Below are 14,314 nucleotides of genomic sequence, written 5' to 3' on the forward strand. Positions count from 1 at the left end.
AACCTCTTGTAGCTGCCACACCTCCAGGCCCAGTGGTTGCACCCCCTTGGGCTGTTTGGTGTGGATTACCTGCCCAGGCTCCAACAGAGCAGTTTGCTGGAAGGTGGGCAATGTACTGGGAGCAGCACAAGTTTATAAAGGAGCTGGTCTGCATTTCTGCAGGCCTGAGCAGTGCAACCTTCCCTGGCTTGGCAGGTTTACCTGTGATACACTTGCTAAGCAAAGCCACCCAAACCTTGCAGTTGCGTCCCCTGCCTTTGCAGGCCAAGGTGGAGTTCAGGGCATGAGGCTTCCATTAGGTTTCATGTACTCTCTTCCCCAGAGGTGACATCCCCAACTATGAACCATCCAGTTCAGGACAGGGACCTTTTCCAAGTCTCCTGCTGGAGCTTGAGCCTTCAATGAAATGGGATGCAGCTTGGGATGCACTGTTCAAGGGACATCCATGCTGGGGTGATACAAAGCTCCACTGGAGAGCCCAGGCCAGCACCAGCTAGGAGACACAAGTAGCTTGTGTTGGCTGTGCTCAGGAAGCTGCTGGCACATGGCATCCCACAACCACACGTTGCCCAGTGCCCAAGGTGAGCACATGCCCCCTCAATTTGTTACAGCCTCAATGTGCTGTGCATTAACCACCACACAATTTCTTGTACTTCCCATTTACATATATTTTCCTCGTGGAGCTCCAGGTGTGCCTGGGGATGTACAGCTCACCCCACCAGCCTTCACCCTCCCTCAGGTGAAGCTTCTTGCTGCCAAGGTGTGGGGCATGACCTTGGCAGGGCTGTGGGAGCAGTGCTGCCAGCAAAGCCTTGTGCTGTGCCCCACAGTCTCCAGCCCAGACTGGGCAGGGAGGCCAAGAAGTCAGGGACTGCAGGGAAGAGCTAAGCCCATGTATTTCACATCCCTCCTGTGTGCAGAGCCATCACTGAGCCGACAGCTCCACAGTTCACTATGGAGCAGTGACTGTCGGGGGCTTCAGGCAGGCAGGGGAGGAACCACTCAGCCCATGGGCATGGCAGGCAGTGCCTACACCCCGTAGGTGCCCCGCGGGGGGATGAGCCCAGCAGCCACCACACGCCTTTCATTCATTAGGAAGTTGAAGGTTGCACATGCATTCGCCTGTGAATAGAAAAGGGAGTGAGTGAAGCTCTGGGCCTCAGAAAGCACTCGGCCCCTCCCCACATGGCGCATGACCCCCTCCCTCCTTCCCTCCCTTTCAATAGGGTGCTGCCTGTGCTCACCCTTACCGTGTCCTGCACCTCCACAGCAATCCCGCACTCCCGCATCTGCTTCACCATGGTAGGGTGCAGCCGCTCCACCCTGTCCCCTGTGCCAAGCACCAGGATCTCTGCAACCAGGGCAAGAGAAGGATATGCAGGGCAGCATTCGAGCTGCCTCGGCCCAGACCTGCCTTTCCTGCAGGTACCAATGGCTCCCGCACAGCCACCCCGACAGGAGCCCGAAGAGGGGCAGCCCGCGCCCCTCCTGCCCCGCGTACCTATCTGAGGCTCCAGCAGCCGGAACAGCGACAGACTCTCGAGCGAGATGTCCCGGTGGGAGCCAACCTGCGGGGACACGGCGGGCGTTGAGGGGAGCTGCCCCCAGCTCGCGGTGGCGACCGGCAGCCCCCGCCCCGCCGCCGGGCACTCACGTTCCACTGGAGGATGCTGCGGGGCAGGACGGCGCAGGGCCCCACCACCAGGTCTCCGCTGATGGTGAAGCCGCGGGTGCTGTAGCCCTCGATGAACATGATGTTGGGGGACTCCGGCTCCAGCACCATCACCCGTGTCCGCTGGTACATCTCATCATCCGCCGGAGTGAGCCGGTGACCCCGGCACGGCGCTCTGCGGGGAGAGTGAGCAGCTGCGACACGGGGGACCCACGGACACCTCCCGGACACCCTACGGCATCCTACAGGCACCTCCCCCGGTCGCAGGGCAACGGCGGTGCCGGTTGCTTGTGCCGGTACCTGCCCGCCGCCTGTCCTACCGCCCGCCCCACCGCCGGCACGAGCCGCCGCAGCGCCGCCATGGCCGCGACACCGCCGGAACCGCCGGACGGCCCCGCCCCCGCCGTTACCGCCCCCCGGCGGCCGGGGCCGGGACAGCGCCACCGGGGGAGCGGGATCGGACCGGGGCTCCCGGGGAGCCCTCGGGGTCCCCCCGCCCGGGGTCCTGAGGGACGGGAGGGCAGCGATACTCACACACCCGCCGCCTCCGGGCCCGGGCGCGCCCCGACCTGCAGAGCCCAGGTGGGCGCCGGAGCGAAACCGAAAGCGGCCGGTGGAGGGGCGGGAGCAGCACGGCGGGAGCGGGGTGCCCCGCTGGAGCCTCCCTGACCCCGCCGCCCCGACCCTGCCGCCGGGAGGGGCTGCGGACCGGCCCGGGCTGCTGTGCCGAAGGCTGCGGGGCCGGAGGTGAGAGGGGAGCGGGCGGCTCCCCGGGCGGGAGAAGCGGGCCCCGGTCTCGGCTGCGCTCCTGGCCCAGCCCCGCCGGTGCCCCAGGGCTGCTCCAGGCTCGGCACGGGTTCCCGTGTGCCCCGCTGCGGGCGGCTGTTGCCAGTCGGGACTGAACCCCCGGAGCCGCCGCCGGGACCTCCCGCTGCACCCTCCCCCCTGCTTCTGCCGCGCTCCGTGGGGCCGGTGGCACTGCAGGCTCAGAGGTGCCCTGGGACAGGGGACCCACGTCCCCCACCTATGTCACCCCCCGGGGCCAGCCGTAGGGGAAGCTCGCTTGCAGTGGCGGCGGAGCATTTCCCGCCACCGTGCCGTGTCGGAGGCATCAGGAATTCCCACAGCCGACAGCCTTGGCCAGCGCAGGGTCCCAGGGATCCCCGGGCAACACCGCGGGAGCTCCGCACGGGGCCGGTGGGGTTCCCCACGCCGTTTGAGTTCCTCCCGTGGCGTTGCCGAGGGCTCCTCGCCGGGGTGGGGGGCCCGAGACGCTGGCAGCGGCGGGGCCGGGCCGGGCCGTGCCGCCTCTAGGCGCAGGTGCCGGGGCAGGTGCCCTCCCTCGGGGACGGCTCGTGTTTCCGGGCCCCGTCGGGGGCTGATGGGCTGGCACCAGTTGCTCTAGCCCCACCGGGTCTTTGTTCGGAGCCGTTTCCTTTTGGCTCGGCCGTGCCGCCCTCCCCTTGGCACCCAGCCCGCGGCGCGGGGGGAGCCGGCAGCACAACCCCGGTCTCTGCCGGCCCCCCCCGATCACAACGGCCCGGCGGCGGCTCCCACTCATCTCCTCCGCCCCGCTCCCCGCCGGTAAGTCACCCTCTCCCCTCCTGGCCCACCGACTGCCCCAGGCTCGGAGTGGCATGGCCGTGGTGCCCGTGCCCATCCCTCCGCGGCGCCAGCGCGGGCAACGGAATCCCAAAAGCAGCTGTCCCCGCTGTGCCCAGCTGCCCTGGGGTTTCGTTACCCGCGCTCCCGCCACCGCCTCGCCGCATACGCCCCCCGCCCCTGCCCACCACCCCGTGCTGGGCAAGAGCCGCGTGTCCCACTGCAACCCCTCCCGGGGCTGGGGCAGCGCCTGGGGCCACACTGGAAGAAGGGTGGTGTCAGGTTGGGGTGGGGGATCACCGGTGCCCAGCCTCATGGTTCAGCCCCTGCACCGGGCTGGGGGGGGCTCTTCTGTTTCTTGTGCCCCCAACAGCTAAAAATAGCAGCTGGCTTCCGGGGAGAGTATGGGGAGCATGGCTGCTTGGCCACAGGGTGGATGTGGTCCCCTGCACCGCGGTGGTGCAGGCTGTGATACTGCCAAACTTCCTGCCCATGCCGGCTCTCCCTGGCCCTCGAAGCACCCCAGTGCCTGCAGGAGTGGGTAGGATCCAGCCCCTGGAGAGAGATGGCTTTGGAATGACACGATCACTCCCGCTGAGCCAGCAGCCAGAGAGCCATCGGGGATGTCGTGTCTTTCCAAAGCTCTTTCGGCGCCTCCGAGAGCCCTCCCCAGGCCACTGCGCTGCCGGGGCCCACGTGGGCGGCCTGCGGGACGCTCTGGGGATGTGGACGGATCCAGCCTGGACCCACCTTGAGTGGTGACACAAGGTCCAGCAAGTCCCCCTGGCCGGGCAGGGGTCCCGGGCAGCTCCTGCCCTGCGGACAGTCAGCAGTTGGTCTGGTGTGAGCAGCAATTCTCAGATCACCTCTTGGCTGTGGGTGGTGCAGGGAGCACCCCACCATGGCACGGCGTGGGGACGTGTTCTCACTCCTGCCCTGGGGCTGCAGATTCTCAGTGGCTGTGGGCTGCAGCCCTGGGGCTCCAGAGCTGCCTGAGGAGCCCCAAAGCCAGTTGTTGCATTCCTGGAAGAGCCCATGCATCAGGATCTGCCCTCACCCTGCTCCCCCCCCTTTTCCCCCCCCACACAAGCCCTGGAGGAACCGGTTTGGGCCCTGCGGGCAGAGCTCCTTCCTTCCCCCCCCCCCCCCCCCCCACCACCTGCCTTACCGGGGAGGGAAGGAAGGGCACAGTAGAAAGGGAGGTCCCTAACTCTGTGCTGTGGTGGGGTTTGGCGCTTCCTGCTCCCTGTCAGTCAGGCTTGGTGCCATGGGGCTGGGGCTGTGCTGGGCCCTTGCCCTGTCCCCAGTTCGGCAGCCACTGGCACACTTGTCAGGGAGCTGGCCAGCAGTGTGAGCTCTCTGTCAGATCTGTGCTTCAACCATTGCTGTGGAGCAGCTCAGCTCTGCAGATGTAATCAAGACCATGATGGCGTGATCTAATCGCTTCCACTTCCTTCTTCCTGAGGCTGATAAGCGGGACACTGCTCATGTGCTGGACAGGAGAGCAGCCCACTGGGGCAGGCCTGGAGAACATGGCAGGGTGTGCACCCACCGCTGCTCATTGCTGTGCCACGCAGAGGCCATGCCACAGGCACACGTGTGCTGCTGATGTTCCTCAGCCTCTGTGTCAGAGTCCAGACAAGCCCTGGGGCTCATGGTGGACAGGCTGGACTGCCCAGCCAGGGCCTGCCAGTGATACCATGCCCACAGCTGGGGTCTGCCTCACACACTTCAGCCCATCAAAACCTCCCTTCCCACCACAGTTCAGGCTGCTGGACCTGCTCCCAGGGCCCCTTATTGTTCCCTACAGCCCAGGGACCACCAGGCTGTGCTCCGGGCTGGGCCATGCCCCTGGCTGCGCTGCACTCCCTGCCCCGGGCTGCCCATTTCTGCCCAGGCCTTGACCCCGTCACAGCCTCTGGCTCCTGCTCCCGCCCAGTTCCTGAGGGTTTTAGGTCTGGGCTCCCCGGTTTTGGAGAAGAAGGGCTACCACTCCTACATACCTCAGGGTGACACCATGGCCCCCTGGGCTGAGGCTGAGCGGCACTGACACCCTCTCGGGCCATTCGGAGTGCCTGGTTGCAGCCCTATGGTCCTGACCTGACACACCCATCATGGCGGCGCCCGCCGCCCGCCACACCCACTATGGCCGCCCTGCCCGGCTAACGCGCCCGTCACCAAGATGGCCGCCCGGGAGCGCCGCACTCAACATGGCGGCCTTCTGGGAAAGACGTGACGCCATTTCCCGTCGCTTTGGCGGAAGCGCACCATGGGCGAGGAGATGGGTGAGGGCCGTCCGGGAGTGGCGGCGACGCTGCGGGCGCTGAACGGGGCCCTGGGGCGGACGGCCGCCCTCTGGGTGAAGGAGAATGGCGCCCGCAACCTGCGCCACCGGGATTTCCTGGCGCCACGGGCCGCACTAAGCGTCGCCTTTCCCGGCGGGCAGGTAGGCCGCGGCGGCGTGGGCAGGGCTGGGTCAGGAGCGGGGATTTGCGGGAGCGGTTTGACGGGGCCGGAGCTGGTGCTGTCCTGTGCTCGTACAGCCCGGACCGCTCCTCGCCCTCCGCCCATAGGTGCCCCCCGAGGCCGTGTCGGCGGTGCCGTTGCTTCGGGGTCCGGCCGTGCTGCCGCTGCGGGTCTGCCGGCAGACGCCGGCGGGGCTGGCGGTGCAGGTGCACCGCCCCGAAGCCTTCCAGCTCCTGCTGGGGCCTCTGCCCAGCCCGCCCCCCACCGCGGCGGGGCCGCGCACGGGCTGCGTGGTGCTGCACTGCCCGGCGCTGCGCAGCCCCGCTGCCCTGCGGCCCCGCCACCTCCGCTCCGTCCTGGTGGCCGACCACCTGGCCCAGCTGCTTCGCGCCCAGGGGTGAGTGCCTCCGGCCCGTCCTGCTCCTGCCCCTCGCCGCAGCGCCTGCCGCTCCCAGCGCCTGCCTCGCTCTCTCTCGCAGGGTCGACGTCCGCCTGGTCCCTGTCCTCAGCGAGGAGAGGAGCTGGGACGTCCTGCGGCAGCTCCGCATCTGCTGGCCCTCCGGCTCCAGTGTCTCGGCCCTCACTGATGCCATCTCGGCCTTGAAGGCAGCGCTGGGCCGGTGCCCCTGTGCCGCAGCCTGTGAGCAGGGGCCAGGCACAGCCGAGGGTGTCATCTGTAAGGTGCACCTGAAGAGCTTTGTGGAGCAGCAGGGCTTGTTAGGATACGACCCCAATCTAGATGTGCTTCTCGGTGAGCCTCACATGTAGAGCAGCTCAGGTGTGGCAGTGGGGGTGGAATGGGTGCAAATAGGCCTGTTTCCTTTCAGCTGTTTTTAACAAAAAATAAGGTGGGATGGTGGACACAAATGGCTTGCTCCTCTTGTTCTCCTTCAGTCTGGTTTGAGCCTGGGGCAGACCCAATGGTGGGGGATGGAGAACCCTGTGTCCCACTGAGTGTCCCACCTTCTTCACCTTCTTTCAGTGACAGAGAGGACACTGCGGTCCTTGGCTGAGCTGCAGGAAGCTGTTCTGCAGTGCCCAGTGAGTGACCCCACAGCACTGCCTGCCTCTCACTTCCCAAGTGTCCCTTCCTTCTGGCAGGCAATAGGATTGAGCTCCTTGTTGTGCTCTGCTGCAGACCAAAGGCCAGAGCAGTTGCTGCAGCATCGTGCATGTGGTGAACTGTGAGGAGGAATTCCAGCAGCAGCAGATGGATGTGCTCTGGAGGATTTTGGATCCTGGAGCCCACACAGCTTTGCAGGTGAGCAAGAGGAACCTCTAACCCTTCTCAGTGTGGCCCCCAGCATCAATCCTTGGCTCTAGGTTTAGAACAGGGCTGGATTTCACTCAGTTCCCAGCCTCAGCCTCAGCCTCTCTGTCTTTCAGAAACACCTTGTCTGTGGGCCAGTGAAGGTGATGAACCCCTCATCACCCATTGGGGCAGACCAGTACTTCCAGTGAGTCGCTGTGCAAGGCACCTGCTGCTAAGGCTCCCTGTGGGCCAGCTCAGCCCACAGCAGGAGGCTCTGTCTGTTTCTCCCAGGCTCCGAAAGCGCCAGATGTATGAAGCCTCTGTGATAAAGTATGGGGAGCTTGCACAAGGTGAGAGCTGGGGCTCCGTGCATGGATGCTGCTCCATCCCATCTTCATTGCTCCCATGAGTCCACAGCCAGGGGGGGCTGTACCTGCAGGGTGCTCCTTCTCCCCTCCAGGATTGAGCCAGGTGTCGCCCTTCTTTGGGAAGGCATCTGAACATCCAGGGCACTGGCACAGAGCAACCCCTTCCAATAGGAGCTAGGGCTGGTGGTCTGGTGGTCCTCAACTATTGCCTGGTCCTGGCAGGGGTGTCCTGCCTTGGTGCTGGGGATATCAGTACATGGGAATGGAGCAAATTGTGCATGATGGCACCTACATTTTCCACAGATGAAGCCTGGACAGAGGTGATTGATACCCTGACAGTGGCTGCCATCAGGTTTGAGATGCTGAGCACTGCTCATCGGAGTCAGGTAGGACAGCAGGTTGCATGGAGCCAGGGCTGGCAGGTTGTGGGAAGGAAGAGTGGAGTGCATCTATGCTGAGCAGCCTGGACTGTGACTTCTCCCTGCCCTCAGATCACCCTGGACCTGGAGAACAACAGCATCTCCACAAAGGGAACAAAGAGTGGTGCCTTTGTGATGTACAACTGTGCCCGACTGGCCACGCTCTTCAACACCTTCCAGCGGGCTGTGGAGCAGGGTGAGCACCAGCCCCACCACCCTCCTCTGACAGCCACTTCTGGAGCCACAAGGGTTTCTTTGGGCACAAAGGTCTCTCTGCTTTCCAGGCACATATCCACCTCTGCCACCAGTGTCTGAACTCAACTTCTCCTGCCTCCGAGAAGAGGTGAGTGCCGCGACGAGGAATGGGGGGGATCTGTGCACCCTCGGCTCTGGTGATGGATCGCCCAGGAGGATCTGACACTCAGACATTTAATCCCTTCCAGGGTGAATGGCTCCTGCTCTTCAACTATCTCCTGCCCTTCCCCGAAGTCCTGCAGCAGGCAGCACAGCTGCCCCCACCCTCCAAGGGGATCCGGATCACTGCCAACACAGAGACAGTAAGTGCCATGTGCCACGGCATCCATGGATGCTGCTCCAGCAGTCCCAGCCCAGGGCAAAGCTCCATGCAAGCAGGTGCTGCCCATCAGTGAGCAACACGGGGACAGTGCTGAGAGATGGCCATGCCCCTGGGGCAGTTTCTGCTGTGCTTGGGGTGGGTGAGGGCCCAAGGCCAGCCAGAATTCACTGTGCCATGAAAATGTCTCTGCCTTGTAGGTGTGCAAGTTCCTGATCCAGCTCAGCATGGATTTCAGCTCCTACTACAACCGGGTGCACATCTTGGGGGTGAGTTAGGTGTCCCAGCCTCAGCCTTGTCACCCTGCAGTTCTTTTGGGGCTGCACTGCTTTTGGGGGGCAGCCATGTGGGGAATGGTGCTAGGAGTGTTATGGCCCCCTGTCCCATCCTCCAAAGGAGCACAGGCAGCAGTGCCTGCAGGGCCAGCGTCTCGAGGGGCAGTTTGGCCACCAGCTCAGGCTGCCTTTCTCCCTGCAGGAGCCGTTTCCTCATCTCTTTGACCAGATGTTTGCTCGCCTCCATCTGCTGGGAGCAGTGAGGGATGTGTTCCACAGTGCCCTGGCAACCCTGCACCTCCCTCCTCTCAGCCAGATCTGAGCCACCCCTGAAGAGCTGTACCATGGTGTGACAGTCACCTACACACCACACGCTGGGGGAGAGAACAGGGCACATTGTCCTGGCAAGGCAAGGGCTGCTCCAGTGGCAGGCAAGGCACAGTTCAGCCCCATGGAGGCATTTCCCTTCCCATGGTCCGTGGTGTTTGGGGATTGGTCTGTGCTCTCTGCAGCTGTGTCCAGTGTGGGATATGGATGCCCCTCTACATCCACACTAGTAGAAGGGAAAAGAGCTCCTGTGGCACCCCAGAAGCTGGGCTGGGAGTACTGGGAAGGTGGCAGCAGGGACCAGTCACCACAAAGACGGACAAATGCCAACTTCACTTCCCTCAAAACTTTATTGAAAGGTGCTCCATGCTGGCAGGGAGCTCCTCAGACTCCTGGTTCCTGTTGGGCTCTGAGCCACACCCCAGTATTGGGGTCCAATACACTTGTTGCTGGACAACCCCTCTATGTGTCTAACCTCATGTTGTTTGTCCTTCCTTCCTTTCTTCCCTGACTGTCCTGGGTCCTGCTGCTAATGCAGGGAAAACCCACTTGGCCTGAGGGGGGTGGTATTTGTGGGCAGCCCAGCCACCCCCCATGCCAGAAGGGTGCTGCTGTGGAGGATCAGCGTCCCTGTGCATTTCAGCACCATCCTCAGCTCTGCAGGGTCAGGACTGTCACACAGGACTCTCTGTCTGTGGACACACAAAGCTGCAGCCCACCATGTGTCACACCAGTCCCTGACCCTTCCTGGCCTCCTGCTGCTCTCAAGCTCCCAGGGCTGGGCCATATCTTCAGTGCCCTCCCAAGCAAGGTTCCTCTCTGAGACCAAGACTGGAAAGCTGACATGGGTCTTTCACACCTTGCAGAGGAAGAGCTGCTCTTGGGCAGTGGGGGCTAACAGACCCACTTCTTTACTGCCTGGGGAAGGCCCTAGGCTTGTCCGGAGGGATCACATCTGCCTTCTTCCCAGAGACCACTGGCCTCGAGCACAACTGGCATGTGCCTAAAGGAGCAAAATATGCCTGTCCCCTCAGGACAAGACACACGAGTGTGCAGGCCGGCGGCAGGGACCACAGTGATGGGCAAAGCCCAAGCGCAGGGTGCCCTCCGAATTCATGTGGGGACCTGGAAGTGTCACACACCTGCCCCATTACTGAGGAGCCTCTTGTGGAGGAGGTTTGGAGGAGGCTGTGCCACACAGCATCTCCAGGCCCTGCCCACAGAGCACACAGTAGAACCTCAGCTCGCCCCCGGCCTCCACCACCTCCCAGCAGTCCAGCTCGGCTAGGTCAGGCACATGGAAGAAAGTGGTGCTGAGGGGCACCAACTCGCCTGGGCAGCGGTTCCACAGCGTCAGGCGCTGGTCCACTGAGGCAGAGAGCAGCAGGTCTGGCCGCAGCACCCGGATCCCCGTCACATGGGCAGCATGGGCACAGGGCCTGGACACCCGCTCCAGGACCTGCAGGCAGGTCCCTGCCATGGCCTCACCCCTGCCCAGGGCTACCTCCAGCAGGCAGACATGGATGGAGCCATCATCACTGCCGCTGGCCACCAGGTACCGTCCCTCGGGTGTCTCGTGGATGTGAAGGCTGTTCACACCGCAGCTGTGGGCCATGACCGTGACCAGCGGGGCCTCCAGGGCTGGGAGAATGGGCTCGGTCAGGAGAGCAATGCTCACCTTGTTAGAGGGAGCAGAAAAGCTGCTGGGCAGCAGCACTCACCCAAGGGCTGCATCTCTCCCTCTGCTTGGTGCAGGGCATCTGCCGCATCCATGATGGGGCCGGTGATGTCCCAAAAGGCAATGCTGCCATCAGTGGCTGCACTGCACAGGAGGTACCTCCTAGAATGGGGGGTGTAGAGGGAGTCTCTGGCTGCAGCCTTGGGGGTCCCCACTGAGATCCATGGAAGTGGCAGAAGAGTCCCCAAGGATTTTCTCCCTTCCCTCTGCCCGCTGAGCTGCCAGCACTCTGCAAGGACAGACATTTCTCCTCAAGCCCATTGACTGCAGCCTAGCATTCGGGGCTCACCTCTCTCCTCCAGCCCATGTGTGCAGGAATGCTTCCACTTTCAGCACACAGCGCTGATGGTGAAATGACTCTGCCACCAGCACCAACTTCCGAGCAGCCTCCAGCAGCCCAAAGATCCTGTAATGGAGCAGAGGCCAGTTGGCTGTGGGAGAGTAGGAGCTTCTGGCTCCACTGCCCCATTTCCCACCATGTGCTGTCTTAGGGCCAGCTCAGAGCAGGCCACATCCTGTGGCATCAGCCTCCTGTTTTGAGCCTGCTCTGCTGCCATCACCAGCTCCATTCTCCCTGTCAGGTCCCATGATGGCTCCTCACCGGACTGATCCATCGCTGCAGGCAGCAGCCAGGAATTTCCAGGGTGTTGGCAGCTGCTTGGTGCTCGTCCCAGGCACAACTGACAGGGACATGTACCTGCAGCAAAGACAAAACATTCACCAACACCTCTGGGGCCCTATGGAGGTGGGTGGCCCAGGAGAGCAGCCCTGAGCCTTTCCCTAACACCAAAAGCCCCTTGAGGCCCACAGGGCACTGTACACCAGGAATCGCACACGAAGCCATGCTGGCCCTGTCTGCCTCAGCTGAACCTGCAGCTGCACAGAGGCCCGTGCAGTTCCCAACACCCTCCCACACTGTGATCACTACTAATCCTGCCTTGGGCAGTCCGTGATCATCACCTCGTCTCTGGGTCCATCTTGACAAGCTTGTGCCTGTTCTTCTTCTGCTCCCAGTGCTTGTCCAGCCGGTGGGAGGCCACGTGCATGACCTGGCAGGCCACAGCACTCTGAGCCGCTGTGTCACCAGAGCACAGAAGCCGGTAGCACTCGATCTGTGCACGGCCACCTGCAGAGAAGAGCAGGGCAGACAAGCCCTCATCACCAAAGCCCCCATGTCCAGGTCCCATGGCAAATGCCAACGTCCTCACACTGGAAATGTGGTCACTGAGGCGGGCAAGGGGCACAGCTGCGCGAGAGTTCTCACTGAGCGCCAGAACACAGGTCGTGGTGTCCTCACTGCCGGTGACAAACACGTTAACGGTGGCCTGGCTGGGCACCTCCACGGCCCCCAGGCGCCTCACGCAGGTGATCTCCCGCCCGTGCAGGGATGCCAGCAGCACTTGCTGCTCACAGGGCTCGGCCTCACGGTGGTACAGCATCACATCCCCAGACTTGATAAAGGCGAACACCTCGGCCAAGGGGCTGCTGCAGTAGCTCCAGGAGCGGTGCCCACCACCGCAAGGGATGCAGTGGATGTTCTCACTGGTCCTGCTGCTCCACACCACAAAGTTGTCAGCGTGAAAGCCCAGCACAAGCAGGTCCCCATCCGAGGTGAAGTGCAGCTCCTCAATCCACTGCAGCCCTTTGCAGGGCCTGTGCTTCTGCAGGACCTCCAGCTGCTGGTCCTGCAGGCGGAGCTGGCGGTAGACACCATCCCGGCCTGTGCTGTAAATGCAGCCCCTGTGGATGGTCACCGAGGTAACTCCTGTCTTCCCATGGAGTCCAAAGAGCACTGACAGTGGGGACTCAAGAGGAAGAGCCTCTTTGTGCAACAAGCAAGAGGACTCCAGCTCATTGCTGGAGTCCTCAACAATGGGGTCAGTGACATCGTTGACAGTGCTGGTGCTTTCTGCAGCCCACCCCGAGGAGCTGCTGCAAGGGAAGAGGAGGAGGGAGCCCCGGCGGTCCCCACAGACCAGGAGCCCTTCCTGGGGCAAGAAGGTGGCACAGGTGTGCCAGCGCTGCTTGCAGGGAGGCAGCAGGTACCGACCCATGAGCCGCACCCAGGGTGCCTGCCCAGGGCGGTGGGTGACGTCCAGCCAGAGCATCTCCCCGTCGGGACCAGAGGCCAGAAGAGCAGCAGCGGTGTCGGGGGGCAGCCCGGGACGGGAGGCCCAGCTCAGTCCGTGCACGGCCCCCTTGAACAGCGTGAGCTTGGTGGCGGCCCCGGGGCGGCTCAAGGCGAAAAGGAGAAGGCGCCCATCGCCGCCGGCCACGGCGCAGAGCGTCTCGTCCCATCCGCGCAGCGGGGCGGCCGCCAGCACGGCGCGGGGCCCGCTGGCGGCAGGGTGCAGCACCGGCGTCCAGCACCCCTGAGCCACCTCGAATGCCGCCAGCCCGCCAGCCTCGTCCAGCACCAGCACCCGCCGCGGCCCCACCAGCAGCACGGCCCGCGGCCGCTCCCGGGCCCCCAGCGCCGCAACCGCGGGGACCGCCTCCGCAGCCTCCCGCCGGGGCTGCCAGAGCCGGACGCCGCCGTCGTCGCCGCCCGTCGCCACGCGGCCGCCAGCGGGGCGCAGGGCCAGGGCGCGCAGGGCCCCGCGGTGCCCGCGCCGCGCCCGCCGCACGCCACCGCCGCCGCCCCACTCCAGGCAGGCGCCGTCCTCCCCGGCGCTGACCGGGAGCGGCCCCCGCAGCACCACGGCGGCCACTCGCGCCCCGTGCCCGTAGCACACCAGCAGGCAGGTGCCGGCCCCATCCCCGCCGCCCAATTCGCCCACGGCCCAAAGCCGCACGCTGCGGTCTTCGGAGGCGGAGGCGAGCAGCCCCCGCGACGCCGCGTAGCAGAGCGCCAGCACCGCGCCCCGGTGCCCGCACAGCTGACGCTGCGGGGCCGTCGCCTCCGCCGCCCGCCACACCACCACGTTCCCCGTGGCCGTGCCGGCCGCCAGCGCCAGCCGCCCCCAGCTCACTCCCGCCAGCACGGCGCAGCGCAGCGCCCCGGCCCCGCCGCAGCTCGCCTGCTGCAGCCAGCGCCCGCCGCCCCACCACTCGTAGAGCGCCACGGTCCCGCCGCCCAGCGCCAGCGCTAGCCGCCCGCCCGCCGCCCACCGCACTTCCCAAACCCGCGCCCTGAGCTCGCGCGCGGTCCCGCCGCCGCACGCCGCCAGCAGCGGCCCACCGCCCGCTCCGCCGCGCCGCACCGCCAGCACTGCCAGCCAGCGCCCGCCGAAGACCGCTACTCGCGCCGCCGGCCCGGGCCCCGGCTCGGCCCGCAGCCCCTGCACGCTGGCCTCACGCAGCACGCTCCGCCGGCCCGCCGCCGCCGCTGGCCCGCCGCCGCTCAGCCGAAACGCCACCACCTCGGGGCCTGTACCTGCGGGATACCGCGTCAGCCGCTGCCGCTGGCCCCGCCGCCCGCCCCGTTCCGGTCCCAGCGCTCACCCGCCAGCAGCACATCCCCCGCGAACTCCAGCGCCGTCACCGGCGCCACCAGAGCTACCGACTCCATCTTGGCCTCATCAACCCCGCCACAGCTCCCCCCAGCGCTCATTGGCCGATTCCCACGTGGCACCACCCCGCCCCGCCCATTGGCCGGTACCGCCGCCCCGCCCCGAGCAC

General features: G+C 64.9%; 3 protein-coding genes across 8 annotated transcripts; 1 reads left to right on the top strand and 2 right to left on the bottom strand.

Moving 5' to 3' along the window:
• Positions 1-643: 643 nt before the first annotated feature.
• On the bottom strand, positions 644-4,166 carry NDUFAF3 (NADH:ubiquinone oxidoreductase complex assembly factor 3). Of its 6 annotated transcripts, none has more exons than XM_059856664.1 (5): positions 4,025-4,166; positions 1,655-1,847; positions 1,502-1,568; positions 1,245-1,351; positions 644-1,122 (listed from the first exon to the last, which is right to left on the bottom strand). In XM_059856664.1, the coding sequence occupies exons 2-5, from the start codon at positions 1,802-1,804 to the stop codon at positions 1,030-1,032; spliced, it is 417 nt and encodes a 138-aa protein (XP_059712647.1). In that variant the 5' UTR covers positions 1,805-1,847; positions 4,025-4,166; the 3' UTR covers positions 644-1,029. The 6 variants fall into 6 exon arrangements, with proteins under 6 accessions (XP_059712647.1, XP_059712646.1, XP_059712648.1 ...); XM_059856663.1 differs by lacking the exon at positions 4,025-4,166 and adding an exon at positions 2,697-3,017; XM_059856665.1 differs by lacking the exon at positions 4,025-4,166 and adding an exon at positions 2,207-2,350.
• Positions 4,167-5,543: 1,377 nt separating this feature from the next.
• Positions 5,544-9,414, top strand: DALRD3 (DALR anticodon binding domain containing 3). Its single transcript, XM_059856654.1, has 13 exons — positions 5,544-5,720; positions 5,848-6,137; positions 6,220-6,491; positions 6,723-6,781; positions 6,879-7,001; positions 7,127-7,197; positions 7,284-7,342; positions 7,664-7,746; positions 7,852-7,975; positions 8,064-8,122; positions 8,223-8,336; positions 8,554-8,622; positions 8,831-9,414. Exons 1-13 carry the CDS (start codon positions 5,544-5,546, stop codon positions 8,948-8,950), a joined length of 1,620 nt encoding a protein of 539 aa, XP_059712637.1. The 3' UTR covers positions 8,951-9,414.
• On the bottom strand, positions 9,287-14,261 carry WDR6 (WD repeat domain 6). Its single transcript, XM_059856666.1, has 6 exons — positions 14,138-14,261; positions 11,654-14,069; positions 11,295-11,390; positions 10,983-11,099; positions 10,677-10,795; positions 9,287-10,596 (listed from the first exon to the last, which is right to left on the bottom strand). Exons 1-6 carry the CDS (start codon positions 14,244-14,246, stop codon positions 10,106-10,108), a joined length of 3,348 nt encoding a protein of 1,115 aa, XP_059712649.1. The 5' UTR covers positions 14,247-14,261; the 3' UTR covers positions 9,287-10,105.
• Positions 14,262-14,314: the final 53 nt, after the last annotated feature.

This window comes from Haemorhous mexicanus, chromosome 11, assembly GCF_027477595.1.
Source record: "Haemorhous mexicanus isolate bHaeMex1 chromosome 11, bHaeMex1.pri, whole genome shotgun sequence".
Lineage (NCBI taxonomy): Eukaryota > Metazoa > Chordata > Aves > Passeriformes > Fringillidae > Haemorhous > Haemorhous mexicanus.

Excerpts from the sequence above, each read along its gene's own strand:
- WDR6 (XM_059856666.1), bottom strand. The coding sequence starts at position 14,246 with ATGAGCGCTGGGGGGAGCTGTGGCGGGGTTGATGAGGCCAAGATGGAG. Across the intron at positions 11,100-11,294 it reads TGCAGCGATGGATCAGTCCG|GATCTTTGGGCTGCTGGAGG; the intron begins GTGAGGAGCCAT and ends GCTCCATTACAG. Across the intron at positions 10,796-10,982 it reads ACATGGGCTGGAGGAGAGAG|GAGGTACCTCCTGTGCAGTG; the intron begins GTGAGCCCCGAA and ends CCCCCATTCTAG.
- DALRD3 (XM_059856654.1), top strand. The coding sequence starts at position 5,544 with ATGGGCGAGGAGATGGGTGAGGGCCGTCCGGGAGTGGCGGCGACGCTG. Across the intron at positions 5,721-5,847 it reads TCGCCTTTCCCGGCGGGCAG|GTGCCCCCCGAGGCCGTGTC; the intron begins GTAGGCCGCGGC and ends CTCCGCCCATAG. Across the intron at positions 6,138-6,219 it reads CAGCTGCTTCGCGCCCAGGG|GGTCGACGTCCGCCTGGTCC; the intron begins GTGAGTGCCTCC and ends TCTCTCTCGCAG.
- NDUFAF3 (XM_059856662.1), bottom strand. The coding sequence starts at position 2,034 with ATGGCGGCGCTGCGGCGGCTCGTGCCGGCGGTGGGGCGGGCGGTAGGA. Across the intron at positions 1,848-1,972 it reads GTAGGACAGGCGGCGGGCAG|AGCGCCGTGCCGGGGTCACC; the intron begins GTACCGGCACAA and ends CTCTCCCCGCAG. Across the intron at positions 1,352-1,501 it reads GCTGCTGGAGCCTCAGATAG|AGATCCTGGTGCTTGGCACA; the intron begins GTACGCGGGGCA and ends CCCTGGTTGCAG.